Genomic DNA, 27,535 nt, shown 5'->3' with positions numbered 1-27,535 from the left:
CTTAGAAGCAAATTTGTAATTTCAATCCATCAGCTGGATATTTACTGGACTAACTTTATATCTGAAAGTTAAATGTAAAACATTGTGACGAATGATCTGCTGAAATACTATTCTGAAATACTCTTTTGTGTGTGTGTGTGTGTGTGTGTGTGTGTGTGTGTGTGTGTGTGTGCGCGCGCGCGCGTGTGATTAACTAGACTGAGATTGGTTAAAAGTGGACATTTTCAATCAAATATATGTTATAGACAGTTGCTGTAATGGCATCTGTTTAAGACTAAACCCGATGATACAATTGCGATTCAGATTGAAAAGGTGAAGTACTTTTCAACAGTACAGGTAGGACTGGTATCCATGGAAGTGACCCTCCCACCTGGCAAATCTGCGTAAGAAATTCTTAACATAAGTAATGTGTGGGTTTATATCCGAGGGCTGACAGATTCTTTAAGTGTGATGTTACATGTTATATGATTTAAAATCCCCGCCCCCAGTTATGTGCATTTGTAGTCCATATGAGGCACGTTGCGTCATTCTCATGCGCCGTAACAACATCCAAATGTGGAGGACGTCAAGCATGGGACACCTTCATGGAAGATTTATCCTTGTTCATATATTAACTTACTGTGTCATTTCAGGTGAGGTGATGCAATCTTTTATTACGTTTGACGTGCGTATTTTGTAAGAACTAATTCCTGGTGATTTGCAGAGCGCGCTTAATAAGCGCATGCCCCATAGTCCTCCAGGCAAGTAGCTGTTTGCTTGACTGTTGGGTCTTAAGGCTGTTTGTATCCAAGCTGTACCCAGAAGTCACCATTGTGCATAACGTTTATTATCGCGGTTAATTCGCTCAAAACGACATAATGTGCCCTGCACCCTACACTTGTAACATGAGCTTGGCATGATGGCTTGGCCATAAAATATGAATGACCTGATTTGCTCTGTTGAGGTTGGTTTTCGTTTTGCTGTGCTCAATGCTCACCCTGTCAACCCGGAAAGGTCATCACAAGCCTTTTCTCAGTTTTTGATTGTAATAATGCATTGCGACTATAATGATATTGAATGAACCAATGAATGAATGAACGTACTGAGAAGTGAATCATCTTTAATCGAAGGGAATCAGTAAAATGTTACTTTTTACGACTGCAGATGTCTTAAAGCTCTCGTTTATTTGTAAGTTACAGGCAGTCAGGCACATCTCTGGCCACAAGCCGTTACTCATTGTCTTTAAGATGTTGTGATTGGTTGACTGTTTCAGCCGAGAAGGCGTGTCCGGGCTTCTCCTGTGGAGGGGGCGGTTGTGTGTCCAGCACCTCGCTGTGTGACGGCTCCAAGGACTGTCCCGACGGCTCCGATGAGTCGCAGCACAACTGTGGTAAGAAGAAGAATCAACAATTAAGACCACACCAAAAGCTAGAACACTGACATTGGCGGGATTGCTAGTTCGATCCCAGGGCTCCTCAGGATACAGCTGCTTTGCATTGTACACCTGAGATTCATAAAGGTATATGAATGGGCAGGACTGTGCAACCAAGTGAGCATCAAGTATTTGTGCTTTAAGTGACTGCAGTGGCCAAAAACATGCTTTTATGATTCAAGTCAAGTTGTGGCTTGAAGAAAATCCATCACTATATCTTCATATTGAAGAGATGCTAATTTGGTCAACCAGTACAGTTAACGATAAATGAATAACTGATACTGTTATCGTACTAATGTAACAGTATAATAACTCTTATTGTTTGTATCCCTGCTTGGTATTTAAGCTTTTCCACAGTGTTGGATTCAGAGAAGATTAGCTGACTGTATTTAGGTCACTTATTACATAATTCCAGAAGAATTTAGCTTAATTTGTCTGTATGGTCTTCATCAAACTTCACCATAGGAAACTTTTGGGTAGAGCACTTGAAACCCCAGCTGAGAAGTATTTTACTGTTGTACAAACATCCAGTATACTGTTATTCTGTAATCTTACACCATTCATTTCCCACTGGAGGCTTACCATGCTGTCTCTGCAGCTGTGTTATACCAATGTTTAACTGTTTGGCTGCAGGCGTTTTCTATGTAACTGTTTAATTGCAGTGGTGTGTGTTCACTGTAACTCGTTATGTTCAGTGTATATAACAATCTCTAGTCTGCAGTCATCACTGCTTGCTTTGACTGTAACTCTTCAGAATGGTTCACTGTATAACTACGTCTTTGCAGTATGTATTCACCATATATATATATATATATATATATATATATATATGTAACGGTGCGGCTGCCCGTTACCACAGGCAGGGGACATAAACAGAACTGACACGGCGATTCAAAAGCACTCGTTTATTGGCACACATAAACATAACACTGCAACACTTTCATGACGCCACCTGCAACACACAAATACAAAATACATTAGAAGGGAGCCGGTCAGGGGACACGGTACAAACGTCGCATGAACAAAGACAAGGGGTTAAAACACTTACGTCGCGGTTGTGCGGGCTTCCGGGTGCCGGTGACTGCGGGAGAACCCGACGTAAAGTCCGGAAGAACATTTGTGCGTTGTGGGGGTGACGTCATACGGGCGAGATCAAGTGTGCGGGAGGAGAGGGGTGTTTTGGGGGACTTGGGGAATATTTAAGAGGTCAGGAAAGTGGTGTATGAGGATGGTCTGTAGACAAACATGTTTGGGGTGGTATGTGTAACTAGGGGTGGGGTTAGGTATATCGAAATGGGTACTGGTAGACTTAATTGAATTAAAGGGGGATGGGTCAGGCCGGGTGTGTTATATTCAGGTCCAAATCACGTCGGGCGGTAGAAGGGTCTCAGGTGAGCTGGTGGTAACACCTGGCTCCTGGACCAGCCAAGGGCTAAAGTAGTGCCGAAGTGGAGGACCGTTCTTTTCTTTGAGTTTGGATTATTGAAGTTATGTTCAAGTTTAGTTAGTCATTGAGATTTTTTCTGGGTTCTGAGTTTTTTTTGTTCATTCATTTGTTTTTTTTGCCTCCTGACGGAAGTTTTGTTACACTGAATAAACGGCTGTAACTACCTTCCCAACATCAGTTGCACTGCCTCCCTTCCTTCTACCACCGCAAGGCCAGCCTGGTAACAATATATATATATATATATATATATATATATATATCGCTGTAGTGCTGTGTTATCTTCTACTCTAGTATTGATCAGTGTATAACGGTTTCTGTACAGGCCTGTATTGTCACTGTATTGTCTAACTGCAGGAGTGTTCACTGTATAACTGCGTCTCTGCAGTATGTATTCACCATATATACAGTATATATATCCGTAGTGCTGTGTTAATTTCAACTCTAGTATTGATCAGTGTATAACGGTTTCTGTACAGGCCTGTTTGCTGTATTGTCTAACTGCAGGAGTGTTCACTGTATAACTGTATACCTACAGCAGTATTCACTGTACGTGGGTATGGGCCAATCAGTATGTAACCTATCCCCGCCGTAGTGTTCACTGTGGAACCCTCTCCGGCAGGCGGGCGTCGTTGTCAAGGCGATGAGTTTGCGTGCGGTGGCGGTCGCTGCATCTCCCTGCGCTTCCGCTGCGACGGCGCCGACCACTGCGGCGACGGCAGCGACGAGACCTCCTGCCACAACTGCACCTCGGACGCCTTCCACTGCGCGCCGTCGGGGGCCTGCCTCCCCCGGGCCAAGCTGTGCGACGGACGGACGGACTGCCCGGACGGACGGGACGAGGGCGGCGTCTTGTGTCATTCCCCGCCCCTCTCTTCTTCTTCATCTTCCTCTTCGTCTTCTTCCTCTTCCACCGCTTCATGCGGCACCTCAGAGTATGGCTGCCGCGACGGCTCATGCGTGCCGTTGTCGTGGCGATGCGATCGCTCCCCGGACTGCTCAGACGGCGCGGACGAACGGGACTGCGGTGAGTTGAGCTCGGGTCCGGGTGGTGTGTTGGTGGTCAGGGTGTTGAAGCCCTGAAGGCCATGGGTTCAATCCCAGACATCGGCTAGTCCACAATAGAGTGGAGTTGATTAAAAAATACATTTTAGACTAGGAGGATATTTGGCTCCGTCAAGTGGTGACTTGAAGAACATGCAGGAGGGAAAAAGAAATGGTAATCAATTAATGTCAGAAACATCAGCAGAGGCATAAACCCAGCTAAGGACCCTCGCCAGCTGAATTCAAACTAATCCCTATATATGTAATATATAGGCATATAGTCAGAGATTGAACAAGGTTATGGCATGGCTCACCTTCCTCAATGAAATGCACTTTCAGTAAAAGCAACTTGATGGATTTGTGAAACCACCTGAATATTAATCATCTATACAGCTAAAACTGTTTTAGAATAAAATAATGAAAGCAACAGCAAAAATCACAACTAAAAGCAGCAGCCGGCAAAGTGGTTTTACATCTATTTTTTCTTGTTAATATTTACCTGTTATTTTAAAGTATTTAAAAATATTTTAAAGGCAAAAATTTTATTTTAATAAAAATTTTATTTTATTAATTATATATCAACCACCAACAAAATGTTGCTGATTTCAAACATCTGTGGACAAAGTGTCCCAAACATGACCCATTACTTGCTGCACTACATTTCTATTCAGCAACGCACACACACAAACTCTCTTCGTCCCCGTCTCTCTCTCTTACTATAAACCCAATGGTAATACCCTTGGACCAGTCTACATGTACTCAGCCACATTCAAATGCGAATTTGCCAACGCAGACCATCTTTCAATGTCACTAGCTGTTCTGAATGCTGGATCTGGTTGTCAATGTCATACCCTCAGTAGTCAGCCTGGGAACTAGATGAAACTACAAGCTCATGATTTTTGCTCACACAAATGCCTCCGGCCCCCCTCCCCCCAGCAGACCTGGCCCGGCGTTGGGCCAATCACGACCCTGTATCTAATTATCAGGTACTACTATAGATATTATTATTATTAGATTCTAATATGAAGCGTGTTTAGTACAATGACTGTACAGAGGAGCGCCCTATGGGAGAAACGTTGAGGCATTTTCATACAACAACAACCAAGATCGCTGCCGATGTCTCACTAGTTTCGTTGCTCTAATTAATTGTATGTCTTTCCAATAGTGGGTCCCGAGGCATTATGGTCTTTGCCCATTTAAAAGGCCCTTTGAAAACGCCCTTTTGGTCAAAGGAAGTGAGAAGTTCCAGACAAATACACATCTGCAAAGTGGTCTGGCGATGTCAGGCTACCGTGCAGTGGGACATGGTCAGAAGCTTGCAATGTGTCCCACCTGATGCGTCACGACATCCTGACTTTGAGTATAGCACGACGATGATCCGTTAGATGTTGAGCCCTCCTCCCCGATACCAGGCGAACCTGACAGTCTACACGTCAAGACTGAAGGTTGCGTGCCCGGACAACAGCTAAAGATGTGGCAAGATTTTAGGAGGCATTTATTGATTTATTTGACAGGCTGACTATTATAAAACACAAAAATGTTGCCAGGCCAAGATATAGTTTGACCTGTTGTCCAGGAGATGGCGTTAGAGACTCATTTCACACTCATTTCACCTGTATCCTCTGGCAGAACTGGTTGTCTGCTAGAAACCTTTAGTGACAAACTCTTTCGCTGTACACCCAACAGTTATTGACCGTCCTGAATGGCTCACATTCACCGCTAATACTACCATTGTTGGCTCTCGTGGGAAGCCTTTCAAATTGTGACCCATGTGCTTATTGCAGTACAGACAAAGAACCTCTTTACATGCATTGTCTTTCCTGTTGACAACCGTCCACCCATTGTTTCGCATGGAAAATTACCACAAATGTCACCCAAAGGAAGTCAAAAAATGACTATTAAAATGCAAACAAATGTCAGACAAAAATATACGCTTCAGTTGAATTCCATCAAGGTTATAATTAGGCATTTGGCAAAAATGGGACTGGAAGTGAAATGCTAAATTTATTTGTACTGAGCACTGACCATATTATAATACCAATGTGGCCCAAATTACCTTTCACATTCAGCAAATAAGGGAGTGTTTGAATGTATTTAAAGAGCACTAGGAATAAAATGTAGACTCAAGTCCTGAAGTGAGGACGATTCTCACGATATCCGATTCCCGATTTTTATCTTTTTTTTTTTTGTACGGCTGATGTTTTTTCGTCCTGCAGATCAGGACGAATGTGCGGTTGCCAATGGCGGCTGCTCCCATGAGTGTCTGGACCTGCCTCTGGGCTTCATGTGCGTGTGCCCCAGCGGGATGAGGCTGCTGGGGGAGAGCCAGTGTGAAGGTGAGGGTGTAGTTGGGTCTAACGTCTAACGGGTCTAAGGACAGTGAATAAGGGTTAAAAACAATTTGACAGATTATCATGATAATACATTTCTGGCCTCTCCATATGTAGATCATGGGTTGATGTTTATACCTATACACCCACATGCCTCCAGGTTGCGGTTCCACACAGAAGAGTAACTGGACCGTGGCTGACACTGGTGACACTGAACCGCATGTGAATAATGATGTTGACTTGGTTTTATGGGGCAGGGGGGGCTGTGCCGGACTACCCTCCGACTCTTGAAGACCTAGCATAGTTTGATCCCCTGGCAACCAGGTGTTATTTATTGATTTACCCTGGGGTTGGGTGGACTGGGGAAAGGAAATCCATTATTGCGTTTCCATATTGACGTGTCTCGATATTAACTTTTATGCATCAGTATGCTGACATCAAACTGGAAAAAAATCAAGATTATACAATGAGTTTCACTGCAGTTGTAAAAATACGTTTTGGTAGTGATTAAGACTTAATTTTTATGTTGAAGAGATTTAAAACCAGTTCCAACCAATCAAACATTGACCGTTAACTTCCTGCTTAAGCCACAAAAGCCTTGAGCCTGGATAATCAATAACATTACATAATACTAATGCCATTTTATTTTGTTATGTTATTTCCATGTTGTCCTTCTGTCTGTCCTCCAGAAATAGACCCATGCCTGGAGCACGACCTGTGTGACCAGCTGTGTTTGTCCACCCGGGGTGGCGGAGCTAGGTGTGGGTGCCACGCCGGCTACCAGCAGGGCCCAGGGGCCGGGCAGTGTAGAGCCAACGGTAAGCTGAGGACTACACTAGGACTAGGACAAAACCAACAAAACTAACATTAGGGATGCACCGAAATTTCGGCCACCGAAAATTTTCAGCCGAAAATGGCCCAAAAGCGCATTTTCGGCTTTTGGCCGAAACACTTTTAACACCGAAACAACACGGCCGAAACAGGAAATTGTGATGACGCAAACAAAAACCAGCGGTGTGGGCATATTTCCATATATCTGAAAAAGACTAAATGTAGTAATCTAGAGAACCAGCTGCAACCTTGTTTTCATCCAAACGAGCCGTCTTTAGCGACGGCTCGCTATGAGACAGCTTCTATGAGCTGTCGGCTATCAGCCGAGTTTAGGGACCGTCCGCAAAGTGCCTACAGCTTCTATGAGCTGTCGCTATCATCCGAGCTTAGGGACCGTCTGCAAAGTGCAAAACGAAAAACGGTGTTGTTGTTTTTTCAGTGCTAAATAAATATTTTTATACTTTTAATAATTGTAATTGATTTATTCTTTGAATTGCAATGCCTTGATTTTAGTGAGGTTAGTACACAGTCATAGCTATAAATGCAATGGTAGGCCTACTAATAATTGGCATAATAATTTATTTCGGTGTTTCGGTTTTCGGTTTTCGGCCTTGGTTTCCTCATTTTCGGTTTTCGGTTTCGGCCAAGAATTTTCATTTCGGTGCATCCCTAATATATATATATACACACCGCTTTTAGTGCAATAAACCGCTGTAGCAAAGACCATTGCCACATTCCACCCAGGGGACTTTTATTGGGCTCCTCCAGACTCAGGATGCAGGGGGGTGGGGTTGAAAGCCAGTTTATTGTTAATAAGTTTGAAGTTAACGATGCATGACGCTGTTGCTCCATGTTGCCATGCAGGAGATTTCTCCCAGAGTGTGTGCGATGATGGCTGGTTGAACCTATGCACACTGGTTACTCAATGTGCAGCCTCACCCAGCCCGAGAGTCCAATCAGATTTGGCCAGGTGAGGCTGCTTAAACCAGCCATCATCCAAGCACACACTCCCACAACCGCTTCCAAAGGGAAAGAACAAGACATGAGTACGTTTTGAGGGGTGCAAAGGGAGGCAGCGTGCAGGCGCCTGTGGATTCATCTCAGCCTTAAGCTAAGCTCTAGTTTACGATACAGCTTACTGTAGTGAAATACTTTGGAGATGCATCAATTTGCGTCACGATGGCAAAACAATGTTAATGACGTTTATTCATCTTTTTGTGTTCAATCTCTGGTGTTCTTCTGCTGTGAACCGTTGACCCACTATGGCAATCGATTACTGGCCGAAAACACAGAACTACTTCCACTGCCTTTGTGCTAGACTGGTGTGCGATGTGCAAAGGGTGACCCATACATCACTGCATTAATACTCCAGGCATGAGTTTATTTACACTTTTATTAATAAGTGGGTAAGTTAATAATAACTACAGATTTTCCCTTTTCAGTCTTCTTGATATAGTCACGCTAAATAGATTGTCACAGGCTCAGCTGTAACCCAAAATGCAGAACAGGGTGACAGTTGGATAGGTTCCTGTTCTAACGTGAACCTAGATGTATCGGTGGGTCTTAAAACCGTAACACTTGACAAACAAACCACAACAGGATGTCGGGTGCAAACAAACAAACCGTGACAGGATGTCGGGTGCACTATTGTTTGTTGTACGTCCTGGCACTTAATGAACGCACTTCATGCAGGTTATATTCATTCATTGTACTTAATTGTGTAGCATGTACTTAATTGTGTAGCATCTGCAGTAGCTAGCTATCACTGCTGTATACGGGGAATGGGGTCAGCCTGGCGATTGTTAGTACTTGCACTTGGTTCTATGAACATCTTTACTGTACCGATGGCGATATATTGTTTCACTTCGTATGACAAATATACTTATTGTAAGTCGCTAATGCTCTAAATGTAAATGTAAATGAGTGCACATTCAACACCTAATAAGGTGTTGAATGTCATATTATTTTTGAAAAATGTACCTTATGAACAGCATGTTATCCTCCCCCAATCTGTCTCTGATCCAGCCAGCCCCAAGTCAAGTTGTAAAGTTTTACTGCCTCAGGCTGAAAAGATCCAAACAGTCCTTAGTAAGACTAATCTCTTATCAGTGTGACTAAAAACAAAGAATATGGTGCATGCATTCAATCCATACATGTACATACGGATGATATATAAAGCACCATGTCCAAAGTTCTCTATATTTAGGCTCTATCATTTATATAAATCTTTGAAAAATATAAACACTGTTCAATTGTGTGTGTGTGTGTGTGTGTGTGTGTGTGTGTGTGTGTGTGTGTGTGTGTGTGTGTGTGTGTGTGTGTGTGTGTGTGTGTGTGTGTGTGTGTGTGTGTGTGTGTGTGTGTGTGTGTGGGGCAACAATGCAAAGGCTTTCTCAGGGTTAAACAATACTCACAATGGGCAATTTGAGTGGGAAAGTTCAGACTTAAATATATGAAACATGACACTGATTGTGGGGTAGGGATGGTTTTCACCTTTTGCACTAAAGAAGAGACTGCAGCCTCTCGTCCAGCACTTAACTTTTCTTGTTTTTGTTTGTTTACTGACATGCTCGGTTAGGTGGTGGGAGGTAGTGGTGAACATCTAGACACTTCTGTTGTAAACAAACACAGAACAAAGAAACATGCCATGCCATGTTTCTTTGTTGTGCCAAGCTGTATGGAGGAAATGATTGTGGGATGGCAGGGGATGACGGGAAACTTCAACATTCATCAAAATGACTGTGTGCATGTGCGTAGTTGAGAAGAAAAGCTTTCAGCCAAGCATCTCAACTGGCATAGAAATGTGTGTTATGCAACACATAAAACATTGTCGGGTCATTTGATCATTCGTGTTGACCTTCCCTTTATCTCATCTCCCAGCTGCCTTGCTGGTTGATGGCAACTTTTGGAGTTACGCAATTGAGTGTAAACCTGTTAAGTATGTGGTCGGGTCAGGTGGCGATCATGGCACTGCTGATGAAGGCCATCACTTTGGTTCAAATTATTCCGTTTTTTAAAATCCTTTTCTTTAAACACTCGTGATTTCAAATGATTTAGAACAAAAGTGATGACTGTAGTGAAAAGGGGACATAGTGCAGGTTGAGAGGTAGTTGCGATCAGCAACTTGCGATGTAACTAATCAAAGTGTGTGTGTGTGTGTGTGTGTGTGTGTGTGTGTGTGTGTGTGTGTGTGTGTGTGTGTGTGTGTGTGTGTGTGTGTGTGTGTGTGTGTGTGTGTGTGTGTGTGTGTGTGAGCACGAGCTGTAACTTGCATCATGAATACGGCATGTAACGTGACCACTAATGATCCGCTCTGCTTCCTTCTCCCAGGTGTCACGGCCCGGCTCCTCTTAAGCACCTCCGAGGACATCCGATCGATCATTGTTGCCGGCGGGGCGGACGGGTATGCGACCACTGACCGAGCCCCCATTCACTCTCCCTTCCCTCGCATCGTGACGCTGAGACGCGCCGTTCTCTACACTACAAACAACATTCGTTTGAGTACGTGATCGACCGATATATCGGCCGATATTTGCGTTTTTTACGTGTATCGACATCGGACAATTTCTTTCGCCCATTTTTATTTTAAATTTTTTTTCCCTTTTTCTTCCCGGCATGATTCACAGACAGTTCAATGTTCAAATGTTCCTTTTTTTAATTGAGACTTGTAACATTTGCTATCATCCTTGTGTCATTTTTATGATGTAAATTGAGGGAGCAAAAGCAGTATCGGCTCCAAATATCGGCTCAAGAAAATCGGTATTGGCATATCGTTCATCAGCTAAGGCTGATGAAAAATAATCTGTATCAGTATCGGCCCTAAAAAATCCATATCAGTCGATCCCTACCTAGTACAAATAAATGGGCAGCATTGTCCTCCAGGATACACCATATTATTTGTATTTGCAGACTGTAAATATTTTAATGAGTGGCCGTCATTGTGAGCAACGCCTCTGTTAATCCCAAGGACAAATATTGTCTTATTTTTGTAAAAACCAAAAACCACTGGCTGAGGTGCATTGTGCTGGGCCATCAAATGCACCACAGATTTGTATGCAAATGAAAAGATGGATTCTGTTCAAGAAACCCAATGTCCCAATGTCAACTGAATTATGGTCCTGTGGGCTTTCCATGAACAGGGACCTGACCATGCGTACAACTAGCCCCGGCGCCATGGCAACCTGTGTTGCCACGAACACACTCTACTGGGCCCTGCAAGCAAAGGGATCCATATACCGGTGAGCGTCATGCCATTATTCAGCCAAATAAAATAAATATTTACAATAACATGGAGGGTGAGTTCCTTCAGGTCCTCTTCTCTGGATGCTCGACAGCAACTGCCACAGTTGGCAGTTGGCAGCCATCTTAGCTGGTGTCACCACAATCAACACAAACACGAGATTAAAACATGCCAGAAAAACCACACTCACTAATATAATAATGTGATTAAAGATTAAAAAAAACTAACATGAATATAACAACGCTTTTATCCAGAGCGACTGGCATTAGACCCTGAAGAAACGACCCAGAAACTGGGTTAGTTAGTAACAAGTAATAAGTCCTATGTGACATTTTGTACAGCGAATACCTCATCTCTGCCCAGCTGTACCGAGCTTAGCACACCTATTTGTGTGTGTGACCTCAAGTCACACAGAGTGAAAAAAGTCAGAATGACTAAAGTCGTGAACATCGTAGACTCATGAGTTCATGAAGAATCATTCATCATCAGTCATTCTAATATTTTTGACTTATCTCATGAATGGTCATTATTTTATCCATGTAAATAGTTGTTTAAATGTAAAGTATTTCTTAGGAAAGCCCTATAAAAATTATTATTATTAATACGTAAAGGACAATTGACCTGTCGCTAAGCTCCGCCCTTAGAACGAAGATGAGCCAATGACATTCCAGCCTCAACTATACTCGAACATCGGCTCGGACAACTCCATTGAAACCAACAGGGAGGAGGCATAATATAACATTTTAATGGTGGATTTATGTTGTTTGTGTAAAAAAAAAGAAACATGGTCAAACGATGTGCTTGGGGTGCATGTAACACGGACAGTCGGTATCCCGAGAGGCTGCAGAATGGGGTATATTTCATCCCTTTTCCCAAGACACAACGGGACAAGAAAAAGTGTGTAATGTGGATCAGACTGTGTGGCAGGCCAGAATACCAACTGAATTTAAGCTTGTTACCTTCTGTATGTATTTTAAAGTTATGAATATACCCCTCCATAGCGTAATGTAGTCCTTTTTGATTGACCCTGGAAGAAATTAAATATTTTTTTGCCCGAAATTTCTCCAAAACCTGCTTTGATATACTGTCAGCTGACATTTTTCAGTATGTTTTTGTTATCAAGTCTGGTTTGTTTGTCCAAGTTCGTCATGGTAACGATGGGGGCGTGGCTTAGCAGGTCAATTCCGGTATTTAGCACATTGAACCCCCTTTCTGGGTTGTCTAGGATGAAATAAAGTGAGTGGTTAGTGGTGTTCGTTGATGTTCCTTCCAAATCAAGTATTGTAGCGAAATACAGTTTCTGTCATGTTTTATATGGCATTGTGTAAATCCCATTGAAACGGAAAGCGGACCGGAACCGGAAAGGACAGCTGTTTATGTTTGGTTGTAGCCTTTTCACTCAGTTCTCCGCCTCAACAGTAGGGCTAGAACAACCAAGAAAGGGGACTCAATGTGCTAAATACCGGAATTGTCCTTTTAATAATATAATTTTTAAATTTGATATAGAACTCATGAGGGGTTTTGATTTATTTAACAAGTAGGCTCTATTTAAGTGTTTTTTTTGTACTTTAGTGCATACAATAATCTCATAAAATGATTCCGAGAGTACTATTGTAACATGACCCTTTGTCAACAATCACAGTGCTTTATTTTATTGCAAATTCCTGAAAGTACTTAAAGTACATGAACTTATAGCAACATGTGCAATACAACGAAAACACGTCCGTAAAAAATATGTGGTGGGTCCGTGTGTCATTTTAGTTCCATGCTTGTGCCGTTCGTTATTTCAGGGTCTCCATGGACACCACCCCATGGACCCCCATCCTTGTCCTGAGAGGTCAGGGGTCTGTGTCGGGCCTGGCTGTCGATTGGATCAACCAGCAGCTTTACTGGAGCGACCAGCAGAAGGGGTCCGTTAGCGTGGGGCCCCTGGGCAGCCTGGAGCCACGGCTGCTCATCAGGGGCCTTCAGCGGCCCACCGCCGTGGCAGTGGAGCCCTTCCTGGGGTAAGCCTGTAGTCTTGAAGGAGACCCGTACTTGGGGAAATGACGCTGTTACCCATAAAAAAGCGAGAAGCATCGCACCATTTGTGTTTCTTGCTCAATCAGCCCGGCCTTGGTTAAAGGCCCCATGACATGCCAACCATAACACTTATTCATTCTTTAACTGGCAAAAACGAATTGGGAAAACGTTCCAGGAACTAAATACCTTGATGACAGGAGGAGAAACTAACCGCAACTCATTAGGTATGTGTTTTTTTTCAAAGGTGTAGCACTTCTCGAGAATACGATGACTAAGGGCATCTTAATCGTTTTAGATCTAGAGTTTGCAAATCTTCTGTCCTAGATGTGTGACGGATAGATGAGCAACGTTGGCTACAGTCCACTGGGTAGGCTTTTATTATGGCAATGTGCATGAATTATCTGTTACTGGGAAAATCAGAGTAACCAGATTTTCTGGTTATGACTGATGCAAACCATTGTTTCCCACACATTACTTGGCGGGGATATTTTTTTTTTCTTGCACATGATACCATCTGTGATCAGTAGTGTTTCCCATCATTTACTATTTTTTTAATATTTCAAATGATTAAAATGGTATTTAATTGTAGGGCTGTTCTCCACAACTCACCAACACATTGACGACAGTCCGTCTGTTATCAGCCCCTAGTCTCCGCTCCTCTCTGAATCAGAATATGATCATGCGCGGGACAAACAACAAAGGATTGTTTTTGGTTCATGAATCGGTATTGGGGATTCTAGAAATACCAAGAACTGTAATCGAATACATGGTCTAAATCTCAATGAGGACTCATGTAGCCTACTTAAAAAGTCTGTGGTAATTTACACCAATGTACACGTATGAAAGGTCTGTTGAATCTATTATATGCTGTCTGTGTGCGTAACAGCCACACTGGAGTGCCACTGGCCCTGCAGTTTATTACCTCCTCTTTACTGTTTTAGAGTATCAAATTCACTTCTGAACAGCAAGTGGAATGCACTGGGAACCTTTTGAAACGTTTGAGACGTCTCCGGTTTAATTACATTAGCTGGGCTTTTGTTTAGAGCATGGTATTCGGTGATTCCCCTGTTGTGTAGAAATATTGACCAATCGATGGCTCTACAGAGATACGTGAATAAAACATTCATATATATTAAGTCTGTGAAGATGATTTCTGCCACCTCAGATAGATTTCCCCCAGCAATCGTGGTTAAGACTACAACTCCCATGTTCCCATGCTACTTCAAGACGTCTTCAAACTACGACTTTTTGTTCTTGTTTTGATTAAGAACCCCTCGCGGCAGAACTTTCATGATATACCTTTGAATGTCTACTGCCGGGATATGATCACAAAAGTCGCATTGAGATTTTCAGGCGTGACCGGCCAAATGTTTCAGATCCTTTAAACCAGTCTTTCCCTAAGACTGGGTCGCCACCCACATGTGGGTCGCCAAATAAATGTATATTAAAAAATATATATACATATATTATTATAAAAAATATATATCTCTACAGTTTCTTGACTGTCTTACTTGCTGCTGAACCACCCGAATTTCGCCCCAGGGGATTAATAAAGTTTTTATCTTATCTTATGTGGTTAATGAATTGATTAATGTTGACTGTTCGAATTGATGGATTGATTGACTGTTTGATAACAATAGCTGCCCTTCAACACAAGCCTACCTGTTCGGCATGAGCATTTTAAAAAACTTTAAACAAGAAGCATGTTTTTGATAGTACTGTACTATTTTGAATTGGGTCGCGATGGTTTGTAATTAAAAAAAAATTTGTCCCCAGAAAAAAAAAGTTTCTGAAACACTGCTATTAACCTAGCAGACATTTTCACTGGTGAAATACCGGTTCACATTTTGTGTATATGGACATCGCGAGTTAGGCTCTCAGATTGCACAATCCAATCTCACTGCTGTAGACTTGGATACAATCTCAATGTTTGCTGTTAACATTCTGCATTCCAGTTCCACTTGTTTTTTTTTTATTATTATTTTTATTATTTTCATCAAAAGGAAATACATATACCATCATACGGTGTAATTTCATACTTCAATCAGCATACAATTCCTGGTAGTAACAGTATTCCTCTACTCCATATAGTTTTAAAGCACACTCGTGCATGCTCACACATCCACATATATACCATTTATTCCCACTCATCCACATATATCTTTCTCCTTTTAACCACACAAACCCAAACACACACCCACACGCACACAGTTTGTAACACACACACACACACACACACACACACACACACACACACACACACACACACACACACACACACACACACACACACACACACACACACACACACACGGTTCCCAGCTCTCAGTCATCACACCTAGTCCTTAGCTATTAAATTGACAAGGCTTCATATAAGTCCTGCCACACCTTGTTGAATGGTTGCCTTCTGTTCCTGTCCTCAAACATTGATTTTTCTATACTTAAATAGTATTTCATTAGTCCCTTCCATTGCTGTAGCGATGGGGCCTTTGTACCCTTCCAATCCTTTTTTTAAAGAGGAGAAAATGACCATCCATCCAATGGGGTATTTTAGCGTGTTTGTATTTTGGAAGATACTGCTGAAGACAGTGAATTAAATTTTGATTTTACAAGTGTTGGTCATCCATTTTTGGATCTCTGACCAACCCTTACGAACCTCACATTCCCAGAAAGTGTATTAATGTCTCCTTGTGTATGCCACATTTTACACACAGGGGAGAAAGAAGCATCAAATGTATTTATTTTTGCTCTAGTGTAGTATTATTACTACAGATATAGTATATTATTCTTGTCATGAGCTTGCATTGTATGAGCCGCAGATTCTCATAGTAATATAGCTCAAGGTTTGGGAAATTTTGCCCTCCCTCTTTTCTATTATTCTGAAGTAGTTTCCTACTCAATCTATGAGCCTTAATTGACCAGATGAAAGAACTGAATAGCTTATTGATAGTTAAAAAAAAATCCTTAGGTGGGATCACTGGTATTGTCTGGAAGATGAATAGGAATTTGGGAAGCCATATCATTTTCAGCAAATTAATTCTTCCAATTAAGTTAATAGGCAGGTCTGTCCATTTATCTAGACTAGCCTTAAGATCGTTGATTAATGGAGAAAAATTATCTTTATATAGTTTTGTTTTATCTGAACTGATATAACACCCTAGATATTTAATCCTTTCCTTTTACCATTTAAAGTTGTATTTGAATAAGTTTTGAGTTTTAGGCAAAAGTAGAAGTTCTGTCTTTTCTATGCTAATTTTATAACCAGATATTTTTGAGTATTGCTCAATAATTTTCATTAGATATGGAATCGATTTTTCTGTATTAGTTAGATACAACATCAGCTCATCAGCATACAAACTTAATTTATAACATTCTTTTCCAACATTAATCCCACTTATGTCTGATTGGCGAATTCTCTGAGCCATCGGCTCTACAGCCAAGGCAAAGAGTGATGGGGATAGAGGACATCCCTGCCTTGTGCCGCTTGTTATCTGAATTGCCTCTGAAAGAATACCATTAGAGTAGACATATGCCACAGGAGACTTGTATACCGTTTTGATAATTTGTATTATTTCATTTGGGAAGTTATATGCAGTTAAAACCTCAAACAGGTAGCTCCACTCTAAACGGTCAAACGCTTTTTCCGCATCTACCGCCAGTCAGTGTCACATCTAGTTTTTTCAGTTCCACTTGTTGTTTATCCACGGTTCCTAACTGCCATTTCTTCCTGGCAGGCTTCTCTTCTGGGCAGAGAGTGGCATCTTCCCCAAGATCAGGAGAGCAGGCTTGGATGGCCAAGACATGGTGACCCTGGTGGCTTCCTCTATCCGCAACCCTGTGGCCATCTCCCTGGGTAGGTTCTCCCACCCTAGAACATCTGCCATCTAGACCATCCCTCTGAGTAGGTTCTCGTCCCAGACCATGTCTCTGGGTAGGTTCCCCGTCCCTAGACCATATCTAGGTCAGTTTAGCATCTAACCAGAAGTTTAAAAAAAAAAGTGTGTATGGGTATGTCCACGTGTATAGTGGAATGTTTATATTGAGGTATGCGTGAGGTATGATTTAAATACGGGGAATACACTATTGCCGCTTTTCCACCAACAGTACCAGCTCAACTCGCCATGACTTAGCGCGACACGACTTGGTTTGGTTGCAAGTGGCCTGTATGCATGGCCTTCACATGGTTTTTGAAAAGCTGTACATGTCTTAAAGATATTGATGTGGATTTTTCCATCATTCTCATAAAATTTCAGTTTTTTTACATTTCTTAAAGTGCAAATATATTTTTGAATGAGTTTCTCAAAGCAGTGTTTTGAGATGGGATATATGTAATTATAATTAGTTAGCCCATGTTGCAAATATAACAACAAAAATTTTTCAAAACAATTTTTGGGTGCAGTCATAATTCAGCTTAAAGACGTAGTTCACTGGTGGACATATGAAGGTTATATGAAGTAAATAATTATATGTATTATAAATGTGAAAAAAAAATTGAAATCGGTTCATCCTAGCCTGAGAAAAGGCATAAAGAGTGTTTTTATGGTCTCTCTGGCTCATCCTCCAACTACCACAGTGCATTGTGCTTGCTGCCCCGCCCGCCTCTTTCGGTTTGGAGGGGGAAGGACCACTTGCACGATTGGTAGCGCAAGCAAACTTTGTGTAAACATATCCCTGTGATACGTTGACTAGTTTAGACTTCTGCTCTCTCGGCCGTATGCAGACTCCTCCGGCTGCTCTGCCGGCGGAGGAGTCCGCATACGACCGAGAGGTCGGAACAATGGAGCGTCGGAGAAATGATATGGACCCCAAGTGAACTGACAGCTGTCTGCTGAAACATCACTTTCTCCTCCATGTTCGTTTCAATCTGGACTTCAGAGAGTCAAAGCCAAAGTTAATTTCCCCCATGGGCGAGATAAACCAGAATAGGAGTCTTTACTTGTTGTGGAAGTACCAGAGAGTCTGAGAACCCGACGCAGTCTGTAAGATTCATAATCAGAGAATACCCCCGTCAGTTCGGCCACGGTGCAATGAATGAATAAAGATCCTAGTTATTTTACAACCTTGTTGATGAGAAACATTTAGAAAAACATGTAATTTTAATTCAGCCTTGGGTGAAATCGAAGCGTAGTGTGTACTGAATGCATGATGATGATAAACTCCTTATAGGGGTTAACTAACATAAGCACTTAAATTGCACTATTACATTTGAATCATGATTTTGTAGTTTTTGTCTTTTCATTTAATTATTATTATTATTATTATTTTTTTATTATTATTTTTTTTTTCACTATTTGTTCTTTATTTCTTTACCTTACCTTATTGTAATTTAATGTTAGGTGGGCATCCTTTATAAGCCCTCTGGGGTTTCTTTTGTCCCACCCGTGCATTTATGTATATCTATGTGTATCTTTTCTTTTTGTGATTTTGTTTATCTTGCACAAAGAAATAAAACTAAACTAAACTAAAACTAAACTACATTGGCACGACACCGGCTTCCTCCATATTCTGCGCCAGCTTTTTAAATAAATCTCCTATCCGAAGTGAGTTGACAGCTGTCTACTGAAAACATCTTTCTCACACCGGAGCAGCCCCTCCGCCGCCCGTCCGTATATGGCATTCGTGGCGCAATGAATGAATAAAGATCGTAAACACGTCGGGAGAAAAAAACATTTATTTTGACAGATGTGCCCGAAGTTACTACTTTACAACCTTGTTGATGACCCACATTTAGAAAAACATGTATTTTTAATTCAGCCTTGGGTGAAATCGAAGCGTAGTGTCTGTGTGCTTCCACCTTTAATGAATGCATGCCATGCGCGCTCCCGCGGCCGGGACACAATTCTTATAGGGGGTAACTACATTCACCGGCTTCCTCCATCTTCTGCACCACCTTTTTAAATAAATCGCTGTTTCTCGTTTTCCGACGGCGACAACAACAACAACAACACGACTATCGTCTCCTTCTACTTCTGGCTCACGGCCCCGGGAAAAGATCTCGAGCATGCGCAGAACGCAATTCAACACATAATCCAATTCGACTCTGTACATGCACACTTAACTCGACTATGAATCGCATTATCTAGGGGTCTTAATTCAACTATGAGTAACCCAATTCGATTTGATTTTAGCTTGACTAAGGTGTATACATGCATCTTAGTAATCCAATCATAGTTGGACTAAGCCAATAATTCGACTTTCTTGAGTGTCATGTAAACGCACTGAATGTGTTAGTAAAAACAACAACACTTACTCTATGCTTAGACGTCCGTTTCTCCCAGCGGGCTTTGGCTGGCGTTTCCAGTTCACTTTCTGGGTCCGGAAATATGTATCCAAAACACAACTGTTCAAATGAGGAGTAAAGCCTGGGTGAGAGGTTACACACATGGCCCCGTCCTCGCCAGATTCAGCCATTTCTTCTAGAAGAAACTGGCATTGCTGAAATTCGCTGCAGCACAGGGACTCTGTGTTAGTGTCCATAGGCGAACAGAGCAAACAGTTCACTCCGGCACGCTCCGGCTCCTCGTCCTCTGCAACAGGCAAGGCTTGTTCAGCTGCAGCCGCAGCAGCAGCCTCCTCCTCCATTTGTCTCAATTCTTCCTGGCTGTATTGTGGCTCGTACAAATAGCCCTTAATGTCTGAATCCAACAATATATTTTCAAAATCCACTTTGGCTGTTTCCCATTGCAAATTTGCTTCTGCAGTGGTCGGAAGTTTGTGTCGGTCTAGTTCTCTAGCTAAGCGGTGAAGAAACATGGCGGACATTGTGTTTACATCTCGTACGCGAGCTCCCGCCCCCCTCATTCCTTATTGGTGGGCTTACAAATTTGTGGAACTAGTGGTTTGTAGTCCTCGGCCCTTCTAGTAGGCAAGCAAAGTTCTACTGAGATGACGTCAAATGTGTCACTTGACGTCATCTCAGTAGAAGTAGATGTAATCAGGACAGCTGGGCCTAGGGAGGACTGGGTTACTGTGTGTTCACACCGCACATTGAAACGTGTCGCGGGGTGACACGTTTCAATGCAAAGTGAACGTAGAGACGCGTATCGGGTGAAATTTTTTGTCGCCGAAACCCGCGACAAGATTTGATTGACGGGGAGACAGTTTTCCCCAAAACGGGCAGGCGCGTTCATGTGGATATGTCGCGCGAATGAGCGACAGATTTCGCAGAAGTTGAAATATTTCAACTTCTTTCACGGCATTCGCGGTGAGACAGCCAATCAGCATTCACTCCCTGTGGGTAACGTAAAACAGCCAATCAGGGTTCACTCCCTGGGTGAAGTAACGTAAAACAGCCAATCACTGTTCAACTGGCTGGGCCAACCGTTCGGAACCGGCCGCAACTGTGGGTCTATTTAATGATATGTGGCAATACATTAACAAACATCGTTTGTTACCAGTATTGTATACATTATCGTTGTCGACATGTGTTCATAATATGCATGTGTCCCCCTGTTAATATACATCGCCATGGACCAACCGTTCCCTGCACTCCGCAGTGAACCGCAGCTTGAGGAGGAGAAAGTGATTGTTGCTGTTTGCGACTCCTGGAGCTCTACATATAATATTATATGATATATATATATATATAATATATAAATATCTATATAATATAATATATACGATATATATAATATCACGGCACAAAGTGGTGTGCGCCTCCGGATTATATTATTAACCCATAAACGATGGGCATTCCGACGTCTCTCCCTCTTCCACAACAGGTACAGACATGCAATGGTGGTGATCTCGGCCATGGTTGATGAGAATGAATTGGCATGAATGACTGTTGGCGGGCAAAATGCTCTGCGACAAAATTCGCCCTGCGACACGTTTCAATGCACACATTAAGCACAGCGACAGATTTCGCTGAGTCGCGCGGCAACATTCGCCTGTTCGTGCGAACATCTGCTTCTACTGAGATGACGTCAAGTGACGCGTTTGACGTCATCTCAGTTCTGAATCTGTGAAGTATTCCTTTAATATTTAATATGTTGTTGCTTAAGGCACACTCATTAACGAGAAAATTTCAAACAGGCACTGCATCTTGAAAAGGTTGCTGACCAATAGTATAGACAGTTGTAAAAACTTGCATACTCTATAGGTGAATACACTATGGGCAAGATGTGACCAGTAAAGACTGTGGTAAAAACGTTTACTCTATAGGTTCATCAGGTGCAAGAGCAGGGTGTTCAGAAAGGTTTAGCAGAGGGTCCAAGCGCTGAGATGAAGCTCTGAGCAAAACTGTAAACCTGTAATGGTATTGGGGCCATGTGACGGTGTTCCATCACGGGTGGGGAGGGAGGAGAGGAGAGCACACAGCACACACAGTGTGAAGACAGTGTACAGGATGAGGGCTGGGGCCGTGTGGTTATCTTAACACGACACTGGAGACAGGAGGTATATAAGGAAGTCCAGTATCCAGTTACAGAGGGCGGAGTTGACGCCCACAGTTCAGAGTTTCCTGATATGTTCCAGGGAGCGATGGTATCGAATGCTGAACCAAAATTGGTGAACCACATTCTCACATAGGGGATATTCCAGTGTGGGTGGTCGACCGGTTTCGAGGTGAGCCTGGTCCAGCCTCTGGAAGCCCTTTTGAGATGGTGGGGATGACTGCAGTACAGCGTTTTGGGACCGGCACCTAGTGGTGGTTTTGAAGCCTGTGGGGACGGCTGCTGGGGACAGGTGGATGTGGGTCCGGACCTCAGTCGGCTGCCGAGCACAAGCCAGGAGCATGCGCCAGGGGATGCCGCCAGGGCCAGCCCCTTACTTTGGATGATCCTACGCAGTGCAGCACATTGGTGGTGTGAGACCGCGCTGTTTCATATAATAATAAAGAATTTATTATATAATAAAGATAATAAGAAGAAGTGTGGTGCAAGTCAGTATAAATCTAAGTAACCAAATGTGTCGTGCGAATAGCAGTCCATGTGTTCCAAACAAAGGAACAAAGGAAATCAAATGCCAGGAGGAGGGGCACCCTGGTCTGTTGTCTGGGCAGGCTCTTTATACTGCGGCACCGGTCCATCCCTCACCTGCCGACAATCTCCTAATTAGGAGGGAGAGAGAAACACAAGCATACACACAGCAGGGGCGGGGTCAAAGACCCGCCTGGGTCGTCACAGTGGGTGGAGGAGAGTGTGAGGGGCTGGGGGTCTGCAGGGTGCCCGGCCTGGATGGGCACCTCCTGATTGTCCCTGTCAATGGTTCTGGGGGTGGTCGCGGGGCTGGGGAACCTACCCAGAGGGGTGGTCCCGGGCTAGGGAACCTACCCAGAGAGACCCCCCTTTTGTTGAGATAGGTGTGATCTGAATACAGGGAATACACTATGGACAAGATAAGAACAGCATAGACAGTGGTATATAATATATATATCGTTGTTTGGCTGGATGGTTTAGGCCTGAAACCATTCACACATCCTTTTAAAGTTTAGGGAGTTAAATCAGTCATGTGTTTTTTGAACAGTGTAAAAGTTTAATATTTGTATAAGAAATTTGAATCCATTACAAATATTTTGCATCCATGAAAATATTTGAGTTCCGTCTTTTGGAGTCTGCAACGATGGGGCTGGTGTGTGCCGAGGGTGAGTTTGATCATAGGCTGGGTCGTCTGATCTTTATCTCGGTGTGTGTTCCCTACGCTCCACCCTAGATGTGCCCCGCCAACTGCTGTACTGGGCGGACCGTGACGCCAGGAGCGTCTCCCGGGTCGACCTGACGGGCCGACACCGCAAGACTGTGCTGAAGTCCAACGGCTACATGGACCAGCTCTCTGGCCTGGCTGTGTTCGAGGTACACACTTAATGTTAACACACGTACGCACACACACATGCACGTACCCACACACCCACTTCAACCTGCCCAAAGATGGTTTAAAGATTGTTGTTGTGTTTGCCATTAAAGTAAAGTCCAGCTCAGTTTCTCACTCTCGGTCTGTCTGGCTGGTTCTTTCTGTCTGTCTCTCTCTTTTTCTGTCTCTCTGTCTGGCTGCCTCTCTGGTGGTCTTTCTGTCTCTATTTCTCTGTCTTCCGTCTGTCTGTCCCCCCCCCCCACCACAGGGGCAGGTGTACTGGTCGGACGGAGGGAGTCTCTCCGTCTGCAGCGGGGACAAACACAACGGCAGCTCCTTCAGAGTGCTGCTGCAGACTCCCACTTCACCGGGGGCGCTGGTCGTTACCCACCCCCTCCTACAACCAACCGGTAACATGCACACACACGCTCACGCATGCACACACACACTCACGCATGCACACAGTCTATTGGGGAAGCCATACATGAAATGCCCCTCATTTCCCTGATCCCAAGAATAAACCATATCAGAAAATCAGGTTGCAAGTTAACACTATATTCATTTATTAGTTTCACCTGATGAACGTCACACTCGGCATAGACAAAATGACAAAACAGCGAAACCTAAATAAAGTTTAAAAATAACTACATACATACAACTACAGGCGAAAAACAAAATATCTAAAATATCAATTCAAATCTACACAGTTGTACCACTAGGCTGCTGGCTGAATTTAGCTCTGTTGAAAAAAAAAAATACTATGCAACTAAACAATAAGCTCAAAGAGGAACCGTCAACCATCATGCTCACTTCCCGAAATCGATTTCTTCCCGTATGAAGCAGTTCCGTAATATGAGAACATATAGAGCGTGTTGATTCCACTTCGATACCATTCTCCTATTTCTGCTCCGAAACAACAAGATCTGACAGGATAGGAGCAGGGACAATGGCAGACAAAAAACCTCTGGCATCTCTCTTTCTTAAAGTGGCAATGTGTAACATTTCAACTAGCTCGTTGATATATTAAATAGACTTGGACGTATTCATCCAGTCAATGCTTATGGACAATAATTAGTTATCAATCACATCCTATAACTTAAATATTCTATAAATAAAACATCTGGCCAGCCTGTCCCTCTCTCTTTGTTTGACTTAATCAAACAACTTATTATCAACACTTCCAAAGCCCTGGTGGAGATTATCTCACAAACACTCCACCACACCACATACACCTATTCAAAGAATGTTGAAGTCCACCCTGGTTGCGGTTAATTCAAATGAAGGTTCCTGATCCCCGGAATACAATGAGAGCAATAGAATGGACAGAGTTGCGAAGGCCCATGCAAAGAGCCTTGGTTCTCAGTCAAGGCAAAGGCAAAGCTACCCGATTACACAAAAGTTGCTCATACCCAGGTTCTGCACTGTTCACTCAGGCGTGGCGGCTCCTCAAAGCCCAGCGGTGCAGGAGTTGCCTGATGCGATCTTTGCAGGGATCCTTTCGCTCATCGGTAACTATCAGCCCTCTATGCTCTCCCAAGTCAAATATTGTTTATTGTTTATGTATTTTTAGATTTGCATTTATTATGTTTCACGTCGACAGTCGTTTCGAGTTATTTCATGTGTGTGCATGCGCTTTGAAACTGAAACGCGGAAAGGAAAAAGTAAAACGGTAAAACTGAATCATTGCTCTACATTTTCATGGTCGTCACAAAGTGCCCCGCTGTCTCCCCTCAGTGTTCCTGGGTGCGCTGCTGCTGGGCCTGATGGTGTGCTGGTGGTGGAGGGAGGAGTGGAGGCCCTCAAGACCCCTCCAGCTGCAGACCATCCTCCTTAAGGAGTCCCAGGACCCCCTCATACACAGAGCCCCCCTGGCCCCACACACAGGCACTGTCAAGGCAAGACACACACTGTGTGTGTGTGTGTGTGTGTGTGTGTGTGTGTGTGTGTGTGTGTGTGTGTGTGTGTGTGTGTGTGTGTGTGTGTGTGTGTGTGTGTGTGTGTGTGTGTGTGTGTGTGTGTGTGTGTGTGTGTGCGTGCGTGCGTGCGTGCGTGCGTGCGTGCGTGCGTGCGTGAGCATTTTTAGCGATGTTCGAACATTGGTCAAGATAGGGTTATCAGCCGAATGGCTTAGTACTGGCACTTATGGAACGGTGCACATGTCTCGTAAATTACCCCACTCATATTGTCTGGAATGATACCACACTTCTGCAGTAGCACACATAGGGTCTGTACTCACAAAACGAGGCATTGGAAAGTTTGTAAGTACACCATCAGTTTATTAAAAATAACACTTGCCTGATAGCTTCTACTCTCTGCTGCTAACGCTACTGCTGCGTCGACGTCACTTCCGTATTTCAGAAAAGTTAGTAAAAGTCCTCATCAAAACTCACAAGTGTAAGGAAAAAGCTACTGAATTCAACACTCCATAGAAATGTATTGAAAACTGAAATAATTGAATACTTGATGCTTGATATTTGAAATACGTTTTAAGTGTTGACCTGAAAATACAAGCATTTATAAAAATTCATCAAAACTTTTTCATACTCTCGCATCAAACTTTGTTGACGGAAACAGCTGTTGTCCGCTGCGTCGAGTGACGTCGACGCTATCCCTATCTTGACCAATGTTTGACCATCGCTAAAAATGCTTCTGAGGGGGTATTTGGCTGGATGTCATGGTGGAAATTACCCTAGGTGTGAATTTTACTCCGAACCATCACTTTAATGACTGTGTGACTTTGTGCGTGTGAGTGAACTGTAACATTCCATTGCTTCCTATTGGTCCTAGCAGATCACCGGTTAAATCTACTCGTCACTGGTCTAATCCCATGACATCAATGAGTTGTGTCCCTCCTCCTCGCTCTAGGAGACGCTGTTCAAGGTGGACTTGGACACGGACTGAGCTCACCCGACGGTGGGTGAAGCTCATCCACCCCGGACGGATCTCACCCCCATGATCCTTCCTCCTTCCGTTGGGGTGGGCGGGACCCACGTCGCCCACAAGCAGCCGCCCCCAGAGCACCTTCAGCTCAGCTCAAGACCTCACCTCGGAGTGATCTGCCAGACATGGCGGAAGGCAGGGGTTGTTGTGATGTCTGTGTGTTGTTTTTTTTCGTCACTGTATTAACCGGGCCCCTTATGAGGAGGAAGAGACAATGCAGGCCAGGGGTCACTGCCGATCACTGGGCCCCCCCATCTGGGCCCCCCCATCAAGGGCGGCCCAGTTGCCACCCCTGCTGGCTCTGAAGCGCTGAGGATCAGTGCTGCTCAGTCTGTAGCCTTTGGGGGGGATTGTCGCTCAAAACTGGCCATTTCCTCTCCTACCCCCCTGCACTTAAACGGTTGCCCAGTTGCCACCTCTGCTGGCGCTGAAGCACCAAGGTCAGTGTTGTTTGATCTGTAGCGGCTGGCACTCCCGCTGGGATAATTCCTTCTTCTGTGCGGTACACTGTGCTGTAGTTATAGCCCTGTCTAGCCTGCTGCGCACCAAATCCTGCTGGCTACCTCCCATGGACGGGGATTTAGGTCCATCGCACGGACAGGGGCTATAAACAAATCTATATTGAGAAAAGTTCTTATTTCTATTTATTTTTGCACAATAGCCTTTAGTTGAGTATTGGTTAACATTTATGGCGTAATAGATTGCTTTTTACTTTTTATTTCAGTCAAATTGATTATCTGACAGTAACGGTTCTAGCTACAGTCTGAGTCATTGTAAGGCTTTCCACACAAGCACTGGTATTCCACGACCTGCCTGCAGCAATTTGTATACACTTGAAACAGTACACAATGCCTCGATGCCTTCCACTCCCATCACAAGGTTAAACAGTGAGGTACAACAGGCTGGTAAACTGGTAGGCTGAGTGGCTTAAGGCCTTGTATAACTATATACTCTCCACTCTAATCCTCGGCCTGAAAAGCACAGAATATCGATGCAATTCTTCCATTTATAGTCTAATGTGTGTCATGGAGTCTTATGGGATGAGACGTAACGTAGTGTATATAATACGAGAGAAAGATTTTTATTTATGTTTTTTAGTCCAGCACAATAGGATGCTGTTAAAGACCCTTTAAGAGTTTTATGTTTTATTAAAATGAAAGGGGATCGGTTGGTCTACGCAGAATGCGTTATTTTATTTGGGAATGTCCCCTTTTTGACTGGATTGGCTAATATCTTGTATTCTCTGGGATTGCAACTTGTGCCTTTGTACTTTGACTACTGCTGAAGGTTGTAGTAGCTGCAGGCTAGAGAGCTGATTGTTAAGTTAGCTATTTATTTGTCAACTGTTGGGTTTATTTATTTTGGGTGGCATTGGCTCTCTGGTGACTTTGCAGTGTTAACCAGATCTACGGTTTAGACTACATGGTGAAATAAAGTGGTTTGATTTGGATTTATTTGTTTGTTTTGTTTGATTTGCCCATCAG

The 27,535-nt window shown here is 43.4% G+C and overlaps 1 protein-coding gene across 1 annotated transcript; it reads left to right on the top strand.

Moving 5' to 3' along the window:
* Positions 1–571: 571 nt before the first annotated feature.
* On the top strand, positions 572–27,437 carry LOC311353387 (low-density lipoprotein receptor-like; the record flags this gene model as incomplete). Its single annotated transcript, XM_084473285.1, has 14 exons — positions 572–632; positions 1,253–1,369; positions 3,478–3,882; positions 6,116–6,235; positions 6,919–7,047; positions 10,391–10,463; positions 11,200–11,298; positions 13,091–13,306; positions 17,057–17,175; positions 22,974–23,113; positions 23,380–23,521; positions 24,545–24,619; positions 24,846–25,006; positions 25,977–27,437. 14 exons carry the CDS (start codon positions 572–574, stop codon positions 26,010–26,012), a joined length of 1,893 nt encoding a protein of 630 aa, XP_084329411.1. The 3' UTR covers positions 26,013–27,437.
* Positions 27,438–27,535: the final 98 nt, after the last annotated feature.

This window comes from Micromesistius poutassou (genome assembly GCF_964030765.1).
Source record: "Micromesistius poutassou genome assembly, chromosome: 9".
NCBI classification, from domain to species: domain Eukaryota; kingdom Metazoa; phylum Chordata; class Actinopteri; order Gadiformes; family Gadidae; genus Micromesistius; species Micromesistius poutassou.
Note: the sequence above shows the minus strand (reverse complement) of the source record. Positions and strands in the feature narration are given on the sequence as shown.